The sequence below is a fragment of the Oncorhynchus tshawytscha genome, linkage group LG21, assembly GCF_018296145.1.
Source record: "Oncorhynchus tshawytscha isolate Ot180627B linkage group LG21, Otsh_v2.0, whole genome shotgun sequence".
In the NCBI taxonomy this organism is placed as follows: Eukaryota; Metazoa; Chordata; class Actinopteri; order Salmoniformes; family Salmonidae; genus Oncorhynchus; species Oncorhynchus tshawytscha.
In genome coordinates this window covers 27,358,879-27,375,296 of record NC_056449.1, presented here as the reverse complement: position 1 = coordinate 27,375,296, position 16,418 = coordinate 27,358,879, and the positions used below count along the sequence as shown (strand labels likewise).

At 46.7% G+C, this 16,418-nt stretch overlaps 2 protein-coding genes across 5 annotated transcripts in view; one reads left to right on the top strand and one right to left on the bottom strand.

The window, feature by feature from the left end:
- The first annotated feature begins 2,731 nt into the window (after positions 1 to 2,731).
- Positions 2,732 to 4,808, top strand: LOC112221186 (DNA damage-inducible transcript 4-like protein). The gene is made up of 2 exons (XM_024383341.2): positions 2,732 to 2,995; positions 3,661 to 4,808. Exons 1-2 carry the CDS (start codon positions 2,824 to 2,826, stop codon positions 4,107 to 4,109), a joined length of 621 nt encoding a protein of 206 aa, XP_024239109.1. The 5' UTR covers positions 2,732 to 2,823; the 3' UTR covers positions 4,110 to 4,808.
- LOC112221183 (bromodomain-containing protein 8) overlaps positions 4,722 to 16,418 on the bottom strand; it is a 71,800-nt gene continuing 60,103 nt past the window's right edge. For 3 of the 4 annotated variants that reach the window (XM_024383337.2, XM_024383338.2, XM_042303249.1), the window contains exons 17-18: positions 5,719 to 5,763; positions 4,722 to 5,262 (exon numbers count right to left, since the gene is read on the bottom strand). In XM_024383337.2, coding sequence (XP_024239105.1) covers positions 5,203 to 5,262; positions 5,719 to 5,763 — 105 coding nt within the window. In that variant the 3' untranslated portion in view covers positions 4,722 to 5,202. The remainder of the gene's footprint in view (positions 5,263 to 5,718; positions 5,764 to 16,418) is intronic. The other variant, XM_024383339.2, reaches the window with a different exon arrangement.

The window sequence follows — 16,418 nt, the reverse complement described above, 5'->3', positions numbered from 1 at the left end:
CGTTACCAGCCAGTATGACAGTGGAACATTTAGAACAAACTACTGGGTCAGTCCATAGATACAGAACAAAAAGACTGAATGACTGGGTCTCGTCTCTAGCAACCGAACCAGCCGGCTTGGGTAGCAACCCTAGATTTGTGTCGGGACTATATCTTGTGGAAGGATGAAATATTGTAAATAATTGAATAAAAAAATAAAAAAATGTAAATCATTATTGAAATATGTTGGTAACCCGTTGTATAAAAGTGATAATACCTTCGAAGCCGGTGTTTGGAGGATATATTGGCACGGTGAAACAAAGTGCATATGGTGTCTGTGTGTGTTAGCCTTAGGGCTCTAATCAATCCGTACCATGGATGTTCAGCGTTGTAATTTAAAGGCAATGGTCCCGCGTTAGCGGAGACTGCATTCACGGGCAACGCTGCATATGTCTGCTCAATCAGAAATGACCTTTCAATTTCTATCTCACAGTCTGCAACCCCTGAGGGATTGCCGTGTTGAGGATCAGAGTGGCGGATGTGTTGTTACCTACCCTTAACACCTGGGGGCGCCCCATCAGGAAGTCCAGGACCCAGTTGCAGAGGGAGGTGTTCAGTCCCAGGGTCCTTAGCTTAGTGATGAGCTTTGAGAGAACTATGGTGTTGAACGCTGAGCTGTAGTAAAGGAATAGCATTCTTACATAGGTGTTCCTTTTGTCCAGGTGGGAAAGGGCAATGTGGAGTGCAATAGAGATTGCATCATCTGTGGATCTGTTAGGGTGGTATGCAAATTGGAGTGGGTCTAGTGTTTCTGGGATAATGTTGTTGATGTGAGCCATGACGAGCCTTTCAAAGCACTTCATGGCTACAGATGTGAGTGCTATGGGTCGGTAGTGATTTAGGCAGGTTACCTTGGTGTTCTTGGGCACAGGGACTATGGCGGTCTGCTTGAAACATGTTGGTATTACAGACTCAGACAGGGAGAGATTGAAAATGTCAGTGAAGACACTTGCCAGTTGGTCAGCGCATGCTTGGAGTACATGTCCTGGTAATCCGTCTGGCCCTGCGGCCTTGTGAATGTTGACCTGGTGATAGACCATGCCTGAGCTAGGAAGCAGGTGACTGAGTCTGGGACTGGTCTGGGTGTTCTGGACTGATTTTGAATAGATTTGAGCAGTTTCAGAGTGTCTCAACCACTGAATATGCTTGGAGGACAAAACGTTGTGACAGAAATAGGGCACATCAGTGATATATGGTGCATTTGATTAATTTACTTAATTAGGTCAATCATTTGAGAACCTGTGAATACCTGTTCTCAATCTGATGAGGAAGCTGATATCTGTGAGCAAACACACACAAACATGGACACACGCACTCACACACAAACAAATGGGAAATGCAAGCAGAGTGGCTGTCTGCAACAGCCCAGCCAGACACAGTGGTAAGCCCCACAGACCCACACATTATGTGGTTTCCCTTCACTTCCATAGAGAGATAGTAAACTCCCTCTTTACTGATGTCATAATGGTAGCCAGATCCTCACATGATCTGGGCAGGGCTGGTGTACAGGTATAGTCACACAAGGGGAAAAGTCCCTTTCTGTGACTCATAACTGAACTCTTTTACAGTCAGACTCCTTCCTGGGGCACAGATCTAGCCATAGATTCTGAACAGGTCCAACATGTGAGTTTAAAAATAGCACATAAGTCTATATATATACTTGTTTTTTCATTTCCAATACCCACAACACACATTTTTATTTTATTTAACCCAGCAAGCAAGTCAGTTAAGAACAAATTCTTATTTACAAGGACAGCCTACCCCGGCCAAACCCAGATGACGCTGGGCCAATTGTGCGCCACCCAATGGACTCCCAATCACAGCCAGATGTGATACAGCCCGGATTTGAACCAGGGACTGTAGTGACACCTCTTGTGCTGAGATGCAGTGCCTTAGGCCACTGCGTCACTCAAGAGCCCAAGAGCTGTTTGGTGAGAAAACATTGACTCTTCTAGATACACATTAATTTCAACATGTCTGAAACACTTGTGTGAGTGTTGAAAGGGCCCAGGGTGAGAGGGAAACAGAGAGGAGAGCAGGAAGGGAGGATCCAAGGTTCAGGGGAAATCCACTACCTGCCTGGTCAGTGAGTATCAGGCCATGTGATGTGATTCACCTGTGACTCAGCCCAGGTAGTGGCTAGCTGGGCTGGCCTGGTCTAGATTCACAGGCACAGGTAGGGAACAGAACACTGAGTGTTTTCCAGTGTATTCCAGAACCTACAGGTCACATACTTATGAAAGGATTCATCAAAAGGGAATCAAGACAACCATTTCCAATATCCAATACGATCATTTTTAGGGGGCTATCTTTTTAGGCCTAAATTAGGTATCCATAATTCTGTCATCAGTTGAAAATACATTATGAGATCAGAATAATCTTTGTTTAGAACAAAACAAAACAATTTGTTCTAAATATGAGTAATTGTTTATTTTCATTTTCTTGATAACCTAACAAAATATAGCTGTCAAATAGCATTCATTGCACACGAGACAGAATACTGGATAAAAGAGGGGATATTATCAGTATTGAGTAGCCAGCCAATGCAACGTCTAGGCATGTTGCGTGAGGCTGATTCAACCCGGTTCAGCAGTTGCTCACTGTCGCGCTGCTATGGTAACCAAGGAGGCGGTCCCACACGTGATCAAACTCAGCTGATGCAACCAAGGAGTATTTAAACACAGAGAGAGCTCCAATGACTACAATCAACTGACTTCTACATGGAGAGAATAGATAGAAAACGTGTATCACTGAGTGGAGTATTGGAGATAGAGAGACGGTCAAAATGGTCTATACCCCGGCACTGGTCCTCGGACACGGAATACCGATTGTGTCTGAAGAGGATAACATTGTCGAACTGATGAGGAAGTTTCTCTGTCAAATCACTTCGAGCGACAAAAAATATGTGCGTCGAGGCAGCATTGAAAGTTCTGAATTCATCAAGGAAATAAACTCAAGTAAGTCTCTGTTCTGAAATCTAAGTATGTATTTCATCAGATGTAGTGTACTAAATAATGGCTTTTGATAACCATTCCATTTAATTTGTGAATTTATAGGCCTTTTGACAAACTTTGTTGAGGACCATAATGGAAACAAGTATTTTTACTTTGTAATCCTCGGCAACTTTGGTATCTGTTGCCTGGTGTAACATGTATTTTCCAAGCGGCCACAGTAGCCTGCCGTGATACAATGCAGCTGATGCTGCCAGATAGTTTACTGTAGCCGACAGCTCATGACTGTATCAGTTGATGATCTGTTCTAAGAAGTTAATTGACCTGAGCTCTGTCTCCTAGTTTAAAGTGGCTGATACATTGCCTTATTTTTACGATAAATTCCCTATTACAATGTTACTAAGTATGTAAAATTCTAAATCTATAGTGCAACACGTGCTTAGGACTAATCATCAAAATAATGAGATTTTTAAGATGGTTTGAAATGTAATGGTGCAATGTTCTTGAATAGCATGAATAACTAAGTAGGTCAAAAAGTATTGGCATTGGTGTGTTGATATAAGGCCCAAATATAGCCCCTGCCAAATATCTGCAATACTAAAGTATAGGCTGTGCAACTTCAACTCCTGGTTGATCAGTAATATTGATCAACACACCATTCTCTTTTCCAGGTCTGGACTCTGAAACGGCTCTCGACTGTGAAGAGAGAATACTCCATCAGGACATGACCAGGCAGATAGTGCGTTGTCTCTCTGAAGCTAAAGAATCCAGTCTGCGGTGCCAGATACTACTGCTTCCCCGCACGCTGACTGCCAATGTTGCCCTGGATGTGGTGCGTTCCTCAGCGGGAGAGCCGTGCGGGCTCCGTGGGGCCTTCATACAGGTCTATTTGGAGACACAACTGGGCCAAGAGCTGCAAATGCTGGGCACTATAACACCCGACCCGACTGTCACTCCTACTTTCGAGCTGTCCGTCGTGTTCAAGCTGGACAAAGACTGTTGGCCGCCTCTCAAGCACATATTCGTTACCGACAAGGTGTTGAAACTACGACCCCAGTACCGACTGGTCAAGAAGAAATTGTATTCCTCTGCGAGCCCCGTCATACATGAGTTCTGCTGAGACAATTTCTTATCAGGAATCAACATGTGGCCTATAATTCTCGACATTCCAGTTAGGAGAAAAAGCTGTTGCACCACTGTCTTTTTTCAGTGTACTAAATATATGTTAGTGTACACTACTGTATTGGAGAGTTGACATTAAATTAATGTTTTGCACTGGAATATCACTGAAGAACAGTCAGTTCAATTTGAAAGAAGGAAGGACTTGATACCCTATGTTTTGTACTGCTGAAATTTGAGTTGACATAGAAAAGAGCACAGAATGCATGTTACCTTGCTGGTATTAGCAGGGGTCAAGTATGGTACAATCTAACTCTGACAGGTTTTTATTTTTTTGTGCACATTTCTGTTCAACACAATTGCTTGATTGTCTTTTGTAAAACCATGGAAATCTCATGCTGGATGTGGAAGCAAGCTAGTGTTTGGTGCCCCTTACCCTGTCTGACTGTTGCAGTATTTTTAAACTGAGAAATGTGAATGTTTTTGCACAGTATTCTTTTCTGGGTTGCCATACTCTTTCAATCAAAACAGCTGTCAGAATCACCAATGATTAGTCTATACCCTAAGAACTGAAGGTCTCAACTTAGGTCTGTCAAAGTTACGGACACTTCCATTGTTTGCAATTCTCTTACTTTTAATAAACAGTTGAACAACAAAACATACAAATGGGGAAAAAAATAAAACTGTACATAAAGTTCAACACTCCGGTACTACTTTTTTGTACTCCCACTAACATACAGTAGACTCATAATTCCTTGCAGGATATTTTACAGTTGGCTACATCCTAAAACACAATGGGGCCCCAAGTCAGTCACTAGTACTGTAGTAGTAAAACTGATTCAGTACTCCAGGGCTGCAGTGTCTGCTGGTTACTAGTGGCAACTGTCAATCTAGTGTACTGGCTTCAAATGCAAATCATAGACTTAAGTTAGTTAAACTGTACACAGGACTGCAGCCATACCGCGACCTGAAAACTCTGATTAAACTCAAACAACTAACTTCACAGAACAGTAACTCCATCAAACATTCCCTGGTTTAAATCGTCCAATCCCTACATAAAGTCTCATTGGCACCCTACTGCCTTTTGACTCCGGTTATTTCTTCATCTTCATGTCTGCTTCAATTGCACAGCGGCGCCCTCTGGTGCCCCCGTCCTGCAGGGAAGAGAGGTTGGGTTAGAGGTGAGTCCGACACCAGGTTAGAAACCCAGCGATGGCTCCTGGTCGGCCTGTTTAAAACAAGATTATCTCTGCTGCCTGCCAGATGAAATGAAGAAAACAAAAGATTAAAAGGACAGAAGAAAAACAATGGACCAGATGGGACATGCTAAGAAAGAAGTTGAAGACAACCACTGAACACATAAAAAAAATGCATATGGGGCTAAACAAATGCACGTACACCCACAACCAGGATGGGTCCACTTAATCAAATACCGAAGGTCAAAAACTTGGTGAGGGAAGTGTTTGTTAATATAAGAGGTGAGTGTATGCATTTTAAATGTTTCACTATAGTCAGTGAGAGTAGCGAACTTGTTTTGGTAGTGTGACATAGAAACAGAGCTTGCACTCTGCTTAGTCTGGTGAGATTTGACCTTTGACCTGAATACTTACAAAAAGAGAGAGAAGGAAAGCGGGAGAGGCCATTGGGACACTGTCCTGTAGGAGGACAAACAGTTAGTGAGAAAAGAAACACACACACACACACAGTGACATTTACCCCTTGTACACACACACATCCAGAGTAAACAACACAAACAAGTACAGTCATACAAACAAGACAACACATTCAGACAGTCAAGTGAGAACACAGGAGTCAGTCGAAATGGAGAGAAGAGAGACAGTACGGACAGACAATACAAATGGAGAGGGGAGCGACAGTAGAAACGGAGACAGTAGTGACAGTAGTAACGGAGACAGTAGACAGTAGTAACGGAGACAGTAGACAGTAGTAACGGAGACAGTAGACAGTAGTAACGGAGACAGTAGTAATGGAGACAGTAGACAGTAGTAACGGAGAGGGAGCGTAGACAGTAGTAACGGAGACAGTAGTAACGGAGACAGTAGACGGTAATAACGGAGACAGTAGACAGTAGTAACGGAGACAGTAGACAGTAGTAACGGAGAGGGGAGCGACAGTAGACAAACGGTAGTAACGGAGACAGTAGTAACGGAGACAGTAGTAACGGAGACAGTAGTCAGTAGTAACGGAGAGGGGAGCGACAGTAGACAGACGGCAGTAACAGAGAGGGGAGCGACAGTAGACAGACGGTAATAACGGAGAGGAGAGAGACCGTAGAAAGACGGTAGTAACAGAGAGGAGAGACACAGTAGACAGACGGTAGTAACAAAGACAGTAGACAGTAGACAGACGGTAGTAACGGAGAGGAGAAAGACGGTAGTAACGGAGAGGGGAGACACAGTAGACAGACAGTAGTAACGGAGAGGGGAGTGACAGTAGACAGACGGTAATAACGGAGAGGAGAGAGACCGTAGAAAGACGGTAGTAACAGGGAGGAGAGACAGTAGACAGATGGTAGTAATGGAGAGGAGAGAGACAGTAGACAGACAGTAGTAACGGAGAGGAGAGAGACAGTAGACAAACGGTAGTAACAGAGACAGTAGACAGACGGTAGTAACGGAGACAGTAGACAAACGTAGTAACGGAGACAGTAGACAGACGGTAGTAACGGAGAGGAGAGACAGGAGACAGACGGTAGTAATGGAAAGACAGTAGACAGACAGTAGTAACGGAGAGGGGAGACAGTAGACAGACGGTAGTAATGGAGAGGAGAGAGACAGAGACAGTAGACAAACGGAGTAACGGAGACAGTAGACAGTAGACAAACGATAGAACGGAGACAGTAGACAGACGGTAGTAACGGAGAGGAGAGAGACAGTAGACAAACGGTAGTAACAGAGACAGTAGACAGACAGTAGTAACGGAGAGGGAGACAGTAGAGAGAGTAACGGAGACAGTAGACAGTAGACAGTAGTAACGGAGAGGAGAGACAGGAGACAGACGAGTAACGGAGAGACAGTAGACAGAGTCCTAACGGAGACAGTAGTAACGGAGACGGAGCGACAGTAGTAACGGAGACGGGAGACAGTAGACAGTAGTAACGGAGACAGTATAATGGAGAGGGGAGCGACAGTAGACAGTAGAAACGGGAGACGGAGCGACAGTAGTAACGGAGACAGTAGTAACGGAGACGGAGCGACAGTAGACAGTAGTAATGGAGACAGTAGACAGTAGTAACGGAGAGGGAGCGACAGTAGACAAACGGTAGTAACGGAGACAGTAGTAACGGAGACAGTAGACAGTAGTAACGGAGACAGTAGACAGTAGTAACGGAGACAGTAGACAGTAGTAACGGAGACAGTAGTAACAGAGACAGTAGACGGTAGTAACGGAGACAGTAGACAGTAGTAACGGAGACAGTAGACAGTAGTAACGGAGAGGGGAGCGACAGTAGACAAACGGTAGTAAAGGAGACAGTAGTAACGGAGAGAGTAGTAACAGAGACAGTAGTCAGTAGTAACGGAGAGGGGAGCGACAGTAGACAGACGGCAGTAACAGAGAGGGAGCGACAGTAGACAGACGATAGTAACGGAGAGGAGAGACACAGTAGACAGACTGTAGTAACAGAGACAGTAGACAGTAGACAGACGGTAGTAACGGAGAGGAGAAAGACAGTAGACAACGGAGAGGGAGACACAGTAGACAGACGGTAGTAACGGAGAGGGGAGTGACAGTAGACAGACGGTAATAACGGAGAGGAGAGAGACCGTAGAAAGACGGTAGTAACAGAGAGGAGAGACAGTAGACAGATGGTAGTAATGGAGAGGAGAGAGACAGTAGACAGACAGTAGTAACGGAGAGGAGAGAGACAGTAGACAAACGGTAGTAACAGAGACGGTAGACAGACGGTAGTAACGGAGAGGAGAGACAGGAGACAGACGGTAGTAACGGAAAGAGTCAGTAGACAGACAGTAGTAACGGAGAGGAGAGACAGTAGAGAGTAGTAACAGAGATTAGAGACAGTAGACAGACGGTAGTAACGGAGAGGAGAGAGAGACAGAGACAGACGGTAGTAACGGAAAGACAGTAGACAGACAGTAGTAACGGAGAGGAGAGACGGTAGAGAGTAGTAACAGAGATTAGAGACAGTAGACAGACGGTAGTAACGGAGAGGAGAGACAGTAGATAGACTGTAGTAATGGAGAGGAGAGAGACAGTAGACAAACAGTAGTAATGGAGAGGAGACAGACAGTAGACAGTAGACAAACGTAGTAACAGAGACAGTAGACAGTAGACAAACGGTAGTAACGGAGACAGTAGACAGACGGTAGTAACGGAGAGGAGAGAGACAGTAGACAAACGGTAGTAACAGAGACAGTAGACAGACAGTAGTAACGGAGAGGGGAGACAGTAGAGAGTAGTAACAGAGATGAGAGACAGTAGACAGACGGTAGTAACGGAGAGGAGAGAGACAGTAGACAGTAGACAAACGGTAGTAACGGAGACAGTAGACAGTAGACAGGCGGTAGTAACGGAGAGGAGAGACAGGAGACAGACAGTAGTAACGGAGAGGGAGAGACAGTAGACAGACGGTAATAACGGAGAGGAGAGAGAGACCGTAGAAAGACGGTAGTAACAGGGAGGAGAGACAGTAGACAGATGGTAGTAATGGAGAGAGAGAGACAGTAGACAGACAGTAGTAACGGAGAGGAGAGAGACAGTAGACAAACGGTAGTAACAGAGACAGTAGACAGACGGTAGTAACGGAGACAGTAGACAAACGGTAGTAACGGAGACAGTAGACAGACGGTAGTAACGGAGAGGAGAGACAGGAGACAGACGGTAGTAATGGAAAGACAGTAGACAGACAGTAGTAACGGAGAGGGGAGACAGTAGACAGACAGTAGTAATGGAGAGGAGAGAGACAGTAGACAGTAGACAAACGGTAGTAACGGAGACAGTAGACAGTAGACAAACGGTAGTAACGGAGACAGTAGACAGACGGTAGTAACGGAGAGGAGAGAGACAGTAGACAAACGGTAGTAACAGAGACAGTAGACAGACAGTAGTAACGGAGAGGGGGAGACAGTAGAGAGTAGTAACGGAGACAGTAGACAGTAGACAGGCGGTAGTAATGAGAGGAGAGACAGGAGACAGACGGTAGTAACGGAGAGACAGTAGACAGACGGTCCTAACGGAGACAGTAGTAACGGAGACGGGAGCGACAGTAGTAACGGAGACGGAGCGACAGTAGACAGTAGTAACGGAGACAGTATAATGGAGAGGGGAGCGACAGTAGACAGTAGAAACGGAGACGGAGCGACAGTAGTAACGGAGACAGTAGTAACGGAGACGGAGCGACAGTAGACAGTAGTAATGGAGACAGTAGACAGTAGTAACGGAGAGGGGGAGCGACAGTAGACAAACGGTAGTAACGGAGACAGTAGTAACGGAGACAGTAGACAGTAGTAACGGAGACAGTAGACAGTAGTAACGGAGACAGTAGACAGTAGTAACGGAGACAGTAGTAACAGAGACAGTAGACGGTAGTAACGGAGACAGTAGACAGTAGTAACGGAGACAGTAGACAGTAGTAACGGAGAGGGGAGCGACAGTAGACAAACGGTAGTAAAGGAGACAGTAGTAACGGAGAGAGTAGTAACGGAGACAGTAGTCAGTAGTAACGGAGAGGGGAGCGACAGTAGACAGACGGCAGTAACAGAGAGGGGAGCGACAGTAGACAGACGATAGTAACGGAGAGGAGAGACACAGTAGACAGACGGTAGTAACAGAGACAGTAGACAGTAGACAGACGGTAGTAACGGAGAGGAGAAAGACGGTAGTAACGGAGAGGGGAGACACAGTAGACAGACGGTAGTAACGGAGAGGGGAGTGACAGTAGACAGACGGTAATAACGGAGAGGAGAGAGACCGTAGAAAGACGGTAGTAACAGAGAGGAGAGACAGTAGACAGATGGTAGTAATGGAGAGGAGAGAGACAGTAGACAGACAGTAGTAACGGAGAGGAGAGAGACAGTAGACAAACGGTAGTAACAGAGACGGTAGACAGACGGTAGTAACGGAGAGGAGAGACAGGAGACAGACGGTAGTAACGGAAAGACAGTAGACAGACAGTAGTAACGAGAGGAGAGACAGTAGAGAGTAGTAACAGAGATTAGAGACAGTAGACAGACGGTAGTAACGGAGAGGAGAGAGACAGGAGACAGACGGTAGTAACGGAAAGACAGTAGACAGACAGTAGTAACGGAGAGGAGAGACAGTAGAGAGTAGTAACAGAGATTAGAGACAGTAGACAGACGGTAGTAACGGAGAGGAGAGACAGTAGATAGACTGTAGTAATGGAGAGGAGAGAGACAGTAGACAAACAGTAGTAATGGAGAGGAGACAGACAGTAGACAGTAGACAAACGGTAGTAACAGAGACAGTAGACAGTAGACAAACGGTAGTAACGGAGACAGTAGACAGACGGTAGTAACGGAGAGGAGAGAGACAGTAGACAAACGGTAGTAACAGAGACAGTAGACAGACAGTAGTAACGGAGAGGGGAGACAGTAGAGAGTAGTAACAGAGATGAGAGACAGTAGACAGACGGTAGTAACGGAGAGGAGAGAGACAGTAGACAGTAGACAAACGGTAGTAACGGAGACAGTAGACAGTAGACAGGCGGTAGTAACGGAGAGGAGAGACAGGAGACAGACAGTAGTAACGGAGAGGGGAGTGACAGTAGACAGACGGTAATAACGGAGAGGAGAGAGACCGTAGAAAGACGGTAGTAACAGGGAGGAGAGACAGTAGACAGATGGTAGTAATGGAGAGGAGAGAGACAGTAGACAGACAGTAGTAACGGAGAGGAGAGAGACAGTAGACAAACGGTAGTAACAGAGACAGTAGACAGACGGTAGTAACGGAGACAGTAGACAAACGGTAGTAACGGAGACAGTAGACAGACGGTAGTAACGGAGAGGAGAGACAGGAGACAGACGGTAGTAATGGAAAGACAGTAGACAGACAGTAGTAACGGAGAGGGGAGACAGTAGACAGACGGTAGTAATGGAGAGGAGAGAGACAGTAGACAGTAGACAAACGGTAGTAACGGAGACAGTAGACAGTAGACAAACGGTAGTAACGGAGACAGTAGACAGACGGTAGTAACGGAGAGGAGAGAGACAGTAGACAAACGGTAGTAACAGAGACAGTAGACAGACAGTAGTAACGGAGAGGGGAGACAGTAGAGAGTAGTAACGGAGACAGTAGACAGTAGACAGGCGGTAGTAACGGAGAGGAGAGACAGGAGACAGACGGTAGTAACGGAGAGACAGTAGACAGACGGTCCTAACGGAGACAGTAGTAACGGAGACGGGAGCGACAGTAGTAACGGAGACGGGGGCGACAGTAGACAGTAGTAACGGAGACAGTATAATGGAGAGGGGAGCGACAGTAGACAGTAGAAACGGAGACGGGAGCGACAGTAGTAACGGAGACTGTAGTAACGGAGACGGGAGCGACAGTAGACAGTAGTAATGGAGACAGTAGACAGTAGTAACGGAGAGGGGAGCGACAGTAGACAAACGGTAGTAACGGAGACAGTAGTAACGGAGACAGTAGACAGTAGTAACGGAGACAGTAGACAGTAGTAACGGAGACAGTAGACAGTAGTAACGGAGACAGTAGTAACAGAGACAGTAGACGGTAGTAACGGAGACAGTAGACAGTAGTAACGGAGACAGTAGACAGTAGTAACGGAGAGGGGAGCGACAGTAGACAAACGGTAGTAAAGGAGACAGTAGTAACGGAGAGAGTAGTAACGGAGACAGTAGTCAGTAGTAACGGAGAGGGGAGCGACAGTAGACAGACGGCAGTAACAGAGAGGGGAGCGACAGTAGACAGACGATAGTAACGGAGAGGAGAGACACAGTAGACAGACGGTAGTAACAGAGACAGTAGACAGACGGTAGTAACGGAGAGGAGAAAGACGGTAGTAACGGAGAGGGGAGACACAGTAGACAGACGGTAGTAACGGAGAGGGGAGTGACAGTAGACAGACGGTAATAACGGAGAGGAGAGAGACCGTAGAAAGACGGTAGTAACAGAGAGGAGAGACAGTAGACAGATGGTAGTAATGGAGAGGAGAGAGACAGTAGACAGACAGTAGTAACGGAGAGGAGAGAGACAGTAGACAAACGGTAGTAACAGAGACGGTAGACAGACGGTAGTAACGGAGAGGAGAGACAGGAGACAGACGGTAGTAACGGAAAGACAGTAGACAGACAGTAGTAACGGAGAGGAGAGACAGTAGAGAGTAGTAACAGAGATTAGAGACAGTAGACAGACGGTAGTAACGGAGAGGAGAGAGACAGGAGACAGACGGTAGTAACGGAAAGACAGTAGACAGACAGTAGTAACGGAGAGGAGAGACGGTAGAGAGTAGTAACAGAGATTAGAGACAGTAGACAGACGGTAGTAACGGAGAGGAGAGACAGTAGATAGACTGTAGTAATGGAGAGGAGAGAGACAGTAGACAAACAGTAGTAATGGAGAGGAGACAGACAGTAGACAGTAGACAAACGGTAGTAACAGAGACAGTAGACAGTAGACAAACGGTAGTAACGGAGACAGTAGACAGACGGTAGTAACGGAGAGGAGAGAGACAGTAGACAAACGGTAGTAACAGAGACAGTAGACAGACAGTAGTAACGGAGAGGGGAGACAGTAGAGAGTAGTAACAGAGATGAGAGACAGTAGACAGACGGTAGTAACGAAGAGGAGAGAGACAGTAGACAGTAGACAAACGGTAGTAACGGAGACAGTAGACAGTAGACAGGCGGTAGTAACGGAGAGGAGAGACAGGAGACAGACGGTAGTAACGGAGAGACAGTAGACAGACGGTCCTAACGGAGACAGTAGTAACGGAGACGGGAGCGACAGTAGTAACGGAGACAGTAGAAATGGAGAGGGGAGCGACAGTAGACAAACGGTAGTAACGGAGAGGGGAGCAACAGTAGTAACGGAGAGGGGAGCGACAGTAGACAGTAGTAACGGAGACAGTAGACAGTAGTAACGGAGAGGGGAGCGGCAGGAGACAAACGGTAGTAACGGAGACAGTAGACACGGAGACAGTAGACAGTAGACAGTAGTAACGGAGAGGGGAGCGACAGTAGACAGTAGTAACGGAGACAGTAGTAACGGAGACAGTAGACAGTAGTAACGGAGACAGTAGTATCGGAGACAGTATACAGTAGTAACGGAGACAGTAGACAGTAGTAACGGAGAGGGGAGCGGCAGGAGACAAACAGTAGTAACAGAGACAGTAGACAGTAGTAACGGAGACAGTAGACAGTAGTAACGGAGACAGTAGACAGTAGTAACGGAGAGGGGAGCGACAGTAGACAAACGGTAGTAACGGAGACAGTAGTAACGGAGACAGTAGACAGTAGACAAACGGTAGTAACGGAGACAGTAGACAGTAGACAAACGGTAGTAACGGAGACAGTAGACAGGAGGTAGTAACGGAGAGGAGAGACAGGAGACAGACGGTAGTAACGGAGCGGAGAGACAGGAGACAGACGGTAGTAACGGAGAGACAGTAGACAGACGGTAGTAACGGAGAGGAGAGAGACAGTAGACAGACGGTAGGAGACAGTAGACAGACGGTAGTAACGGAGAGACAGTAGACAGACGGTAGTAACGGAGAGGAGAGAGACAGTAGACAGACGGTACTAACGGAGAGGAGAGACAGACAGACGGTACTAACGGAGAGGAGAGACAGGAGATAGACTGTAGTAATGGAGAGGAGAGAGACAGTAGACAGACAGTAGTAATGGAGAGGAGAGACAGTAGATAGACTGTAGTAAGGGAGAGGAGAGAGACAGTAGACAGACAGTAGTAATGGAGAGGAGAGAGACAGTAGACAAACAGTATCAACGGAGACAGTAGACAGACGGTAGTAACGGAGAGGGGAGTGACAGTAGACAGATGGTAATAACGGAGAGGAGAGAGACCGTAGAAAGACGGTAGTAACAGAGAGGAGAGACAGTAGACAGATGGTAGTAATGGAGAGGAGAGAGACAGTAGACAGACGGTAGTAACAGAGACAGTAGACAGTAGACAGACGGTAGTAACGGAGAGGAGAAAGACGGAAGTAACGGAGAGGGGAGACACAGTAGACAGACGGTAGTAACGGAGAGGGGAGTGACAGTAGACAGACGGTAATAACGGAGAGGAGAGAGACCGTAGAAAGACGGTAGTAACAGAGAGGAGAGACAGTAGACAGATGGTAGTAATGGAGAGGAGAGAGACAGTAGACAGACGGTAGTAACGGAGAGGAGAGAGACAGTAGACAGTAGACAAACGGTAGTAATGGAGACAGTAGACAGTAGACAGGCGGTAGTAACAGAGAGGAGAGACAGGAGACAGACGGTAGTAACGGAGAGACAGTAGACAGACGGTAGTAACGGAGAGGAGAGAGACAGTAGACAGACGGTACTAACGGAGACAGTAGACAGACGGTAGTAACGGAGAGGAGAGACAGGAGACAGACAGTAGTAACGGAGAGACAGTAGAGAGTAGTAACAGAGATGAGAGACAGTAGACAGACGGTAGTAACGGAGACAGTAGACAGACGGTAGTAATGGAGAGGAGAGAGTAGACAGACAGTAGTAACGGAGAGGAGACAGTAGACAGACGGTAGTAACGGAGAGGAGAGACAGGAGACAGACGGTAGTAACGGAGAGGAGAGTGACAGAAGTAACAGAGAGGAGAGACACAGTAGACAGACGGTAGTAACTGAGACGAGAGAGACAGTAGACAGACGGTAGTAACTGAGAGGAGAGAGACAGTAGACAGACGGTAGTAACAGAGAGGAGAGACAGTAGACAGACGGTAGTAACGGAGAGGACAGTAGACAGACTGAAGTAACGGAGAGGACAGAGACAGTAGACAGACGGTAGTAATGGAGAGGAGAGAGACAGTAGACAGACGGTAGTAATGGAGAGGAGAGAGACAGTAGACAGACGGTAGTAACGGAGGGGGGAGAGACAGTAGACAGACAGTAGTAACGGAGAGGGGAGCGACAGTAGACAGACAGAAGTAACAGAGGAGAGAGACAGTAGACAGACGGTCGTAACGGAGAGGAGACAGTAGACAGACGGTAGTAACGGAGAGGAGACAGTAGACAGACGGTAGTAACGGAGAGGGGAGTGACAGAAGTAACAGAGAGGAGAGACACAGTAGCCAGACGGTAGTAACTGAGAGGAGAGAGACAGTAGACATACGGTAGTAACAGAGAGGGGAGTCAGTAGACAGACGGTAGTAACGGAGAGGAGAGAGACAGTAGACAGACTGTAGCAACGGAGAGGAGAGACAGTAGACAGACGGTAGTAATGGAGACAATAGACAGTAGACAAACGGTAGTAACGGAGACAGTAGACAGACAGTAGTAACGGAGAGGAGAGACAGTAGAGAGTAGTAACAGAGATGAGAGACAGTAGACAGACGGTAGTAACGGAGAGGAGAGAGACAGTAGACAGACGGTAGTAACGGAGAGGAGAGACAGTAGAGAGTAGTAACAGAGATGAGAGACAGTAGACAGACGGTAGTAACGGAGAGGAGAGAGACAGTAGACAGACGAACTAACGGAGAGGAGAGACAGTAGACAGACGGTAGTAACGGAGAGGAGAGACAGTAGACAGACGGTAGTAACAGAGAGGAGAGACAGTAGACAGACGGTAGTAACGGAAAGACAGTAGACAGACAGTAGTAACGGAGAGGAGAGACAGTAAAGAGTAGTAACAGAGATGAGAGACAGTAGACAGACGGTAGTAACGGAGAGGAGAGACAGTAGACAGACGGTAGTAACGGAGAGGGAGCGACAGTAGACAGACAGTAGTAACGGAGAGGGGAGCGACAGGAGACAGACGGTAGTAACGGAGAGGAGAGAGACAGTAGACAGACGGTAGTAACGGAGAGGAGAGAGACAGTAGACAGACGGTAGTAATGGAGACAGTAGACAGTAGACAAACGGTAGTAACGGAGACAGTAGACAGACAGTAGTAACGGAGAGGAGAGACAGTAGAGAGTAGTAACAGAGATGAGAGACAGTAGACAGACGGTAGTAACAGAGAGTAGAGACAGTACAGACAGACAGTAGTAACGGAGAGGGGAGACACAGTAGACAGACGGTAGTAACGGAGAGGAGACAGTAGACAGACGGTAGTAACGGAGAGGAGACAGTAGACAGACGGTAGTAACGGAGAGGAGACAGTAGACAGACGGT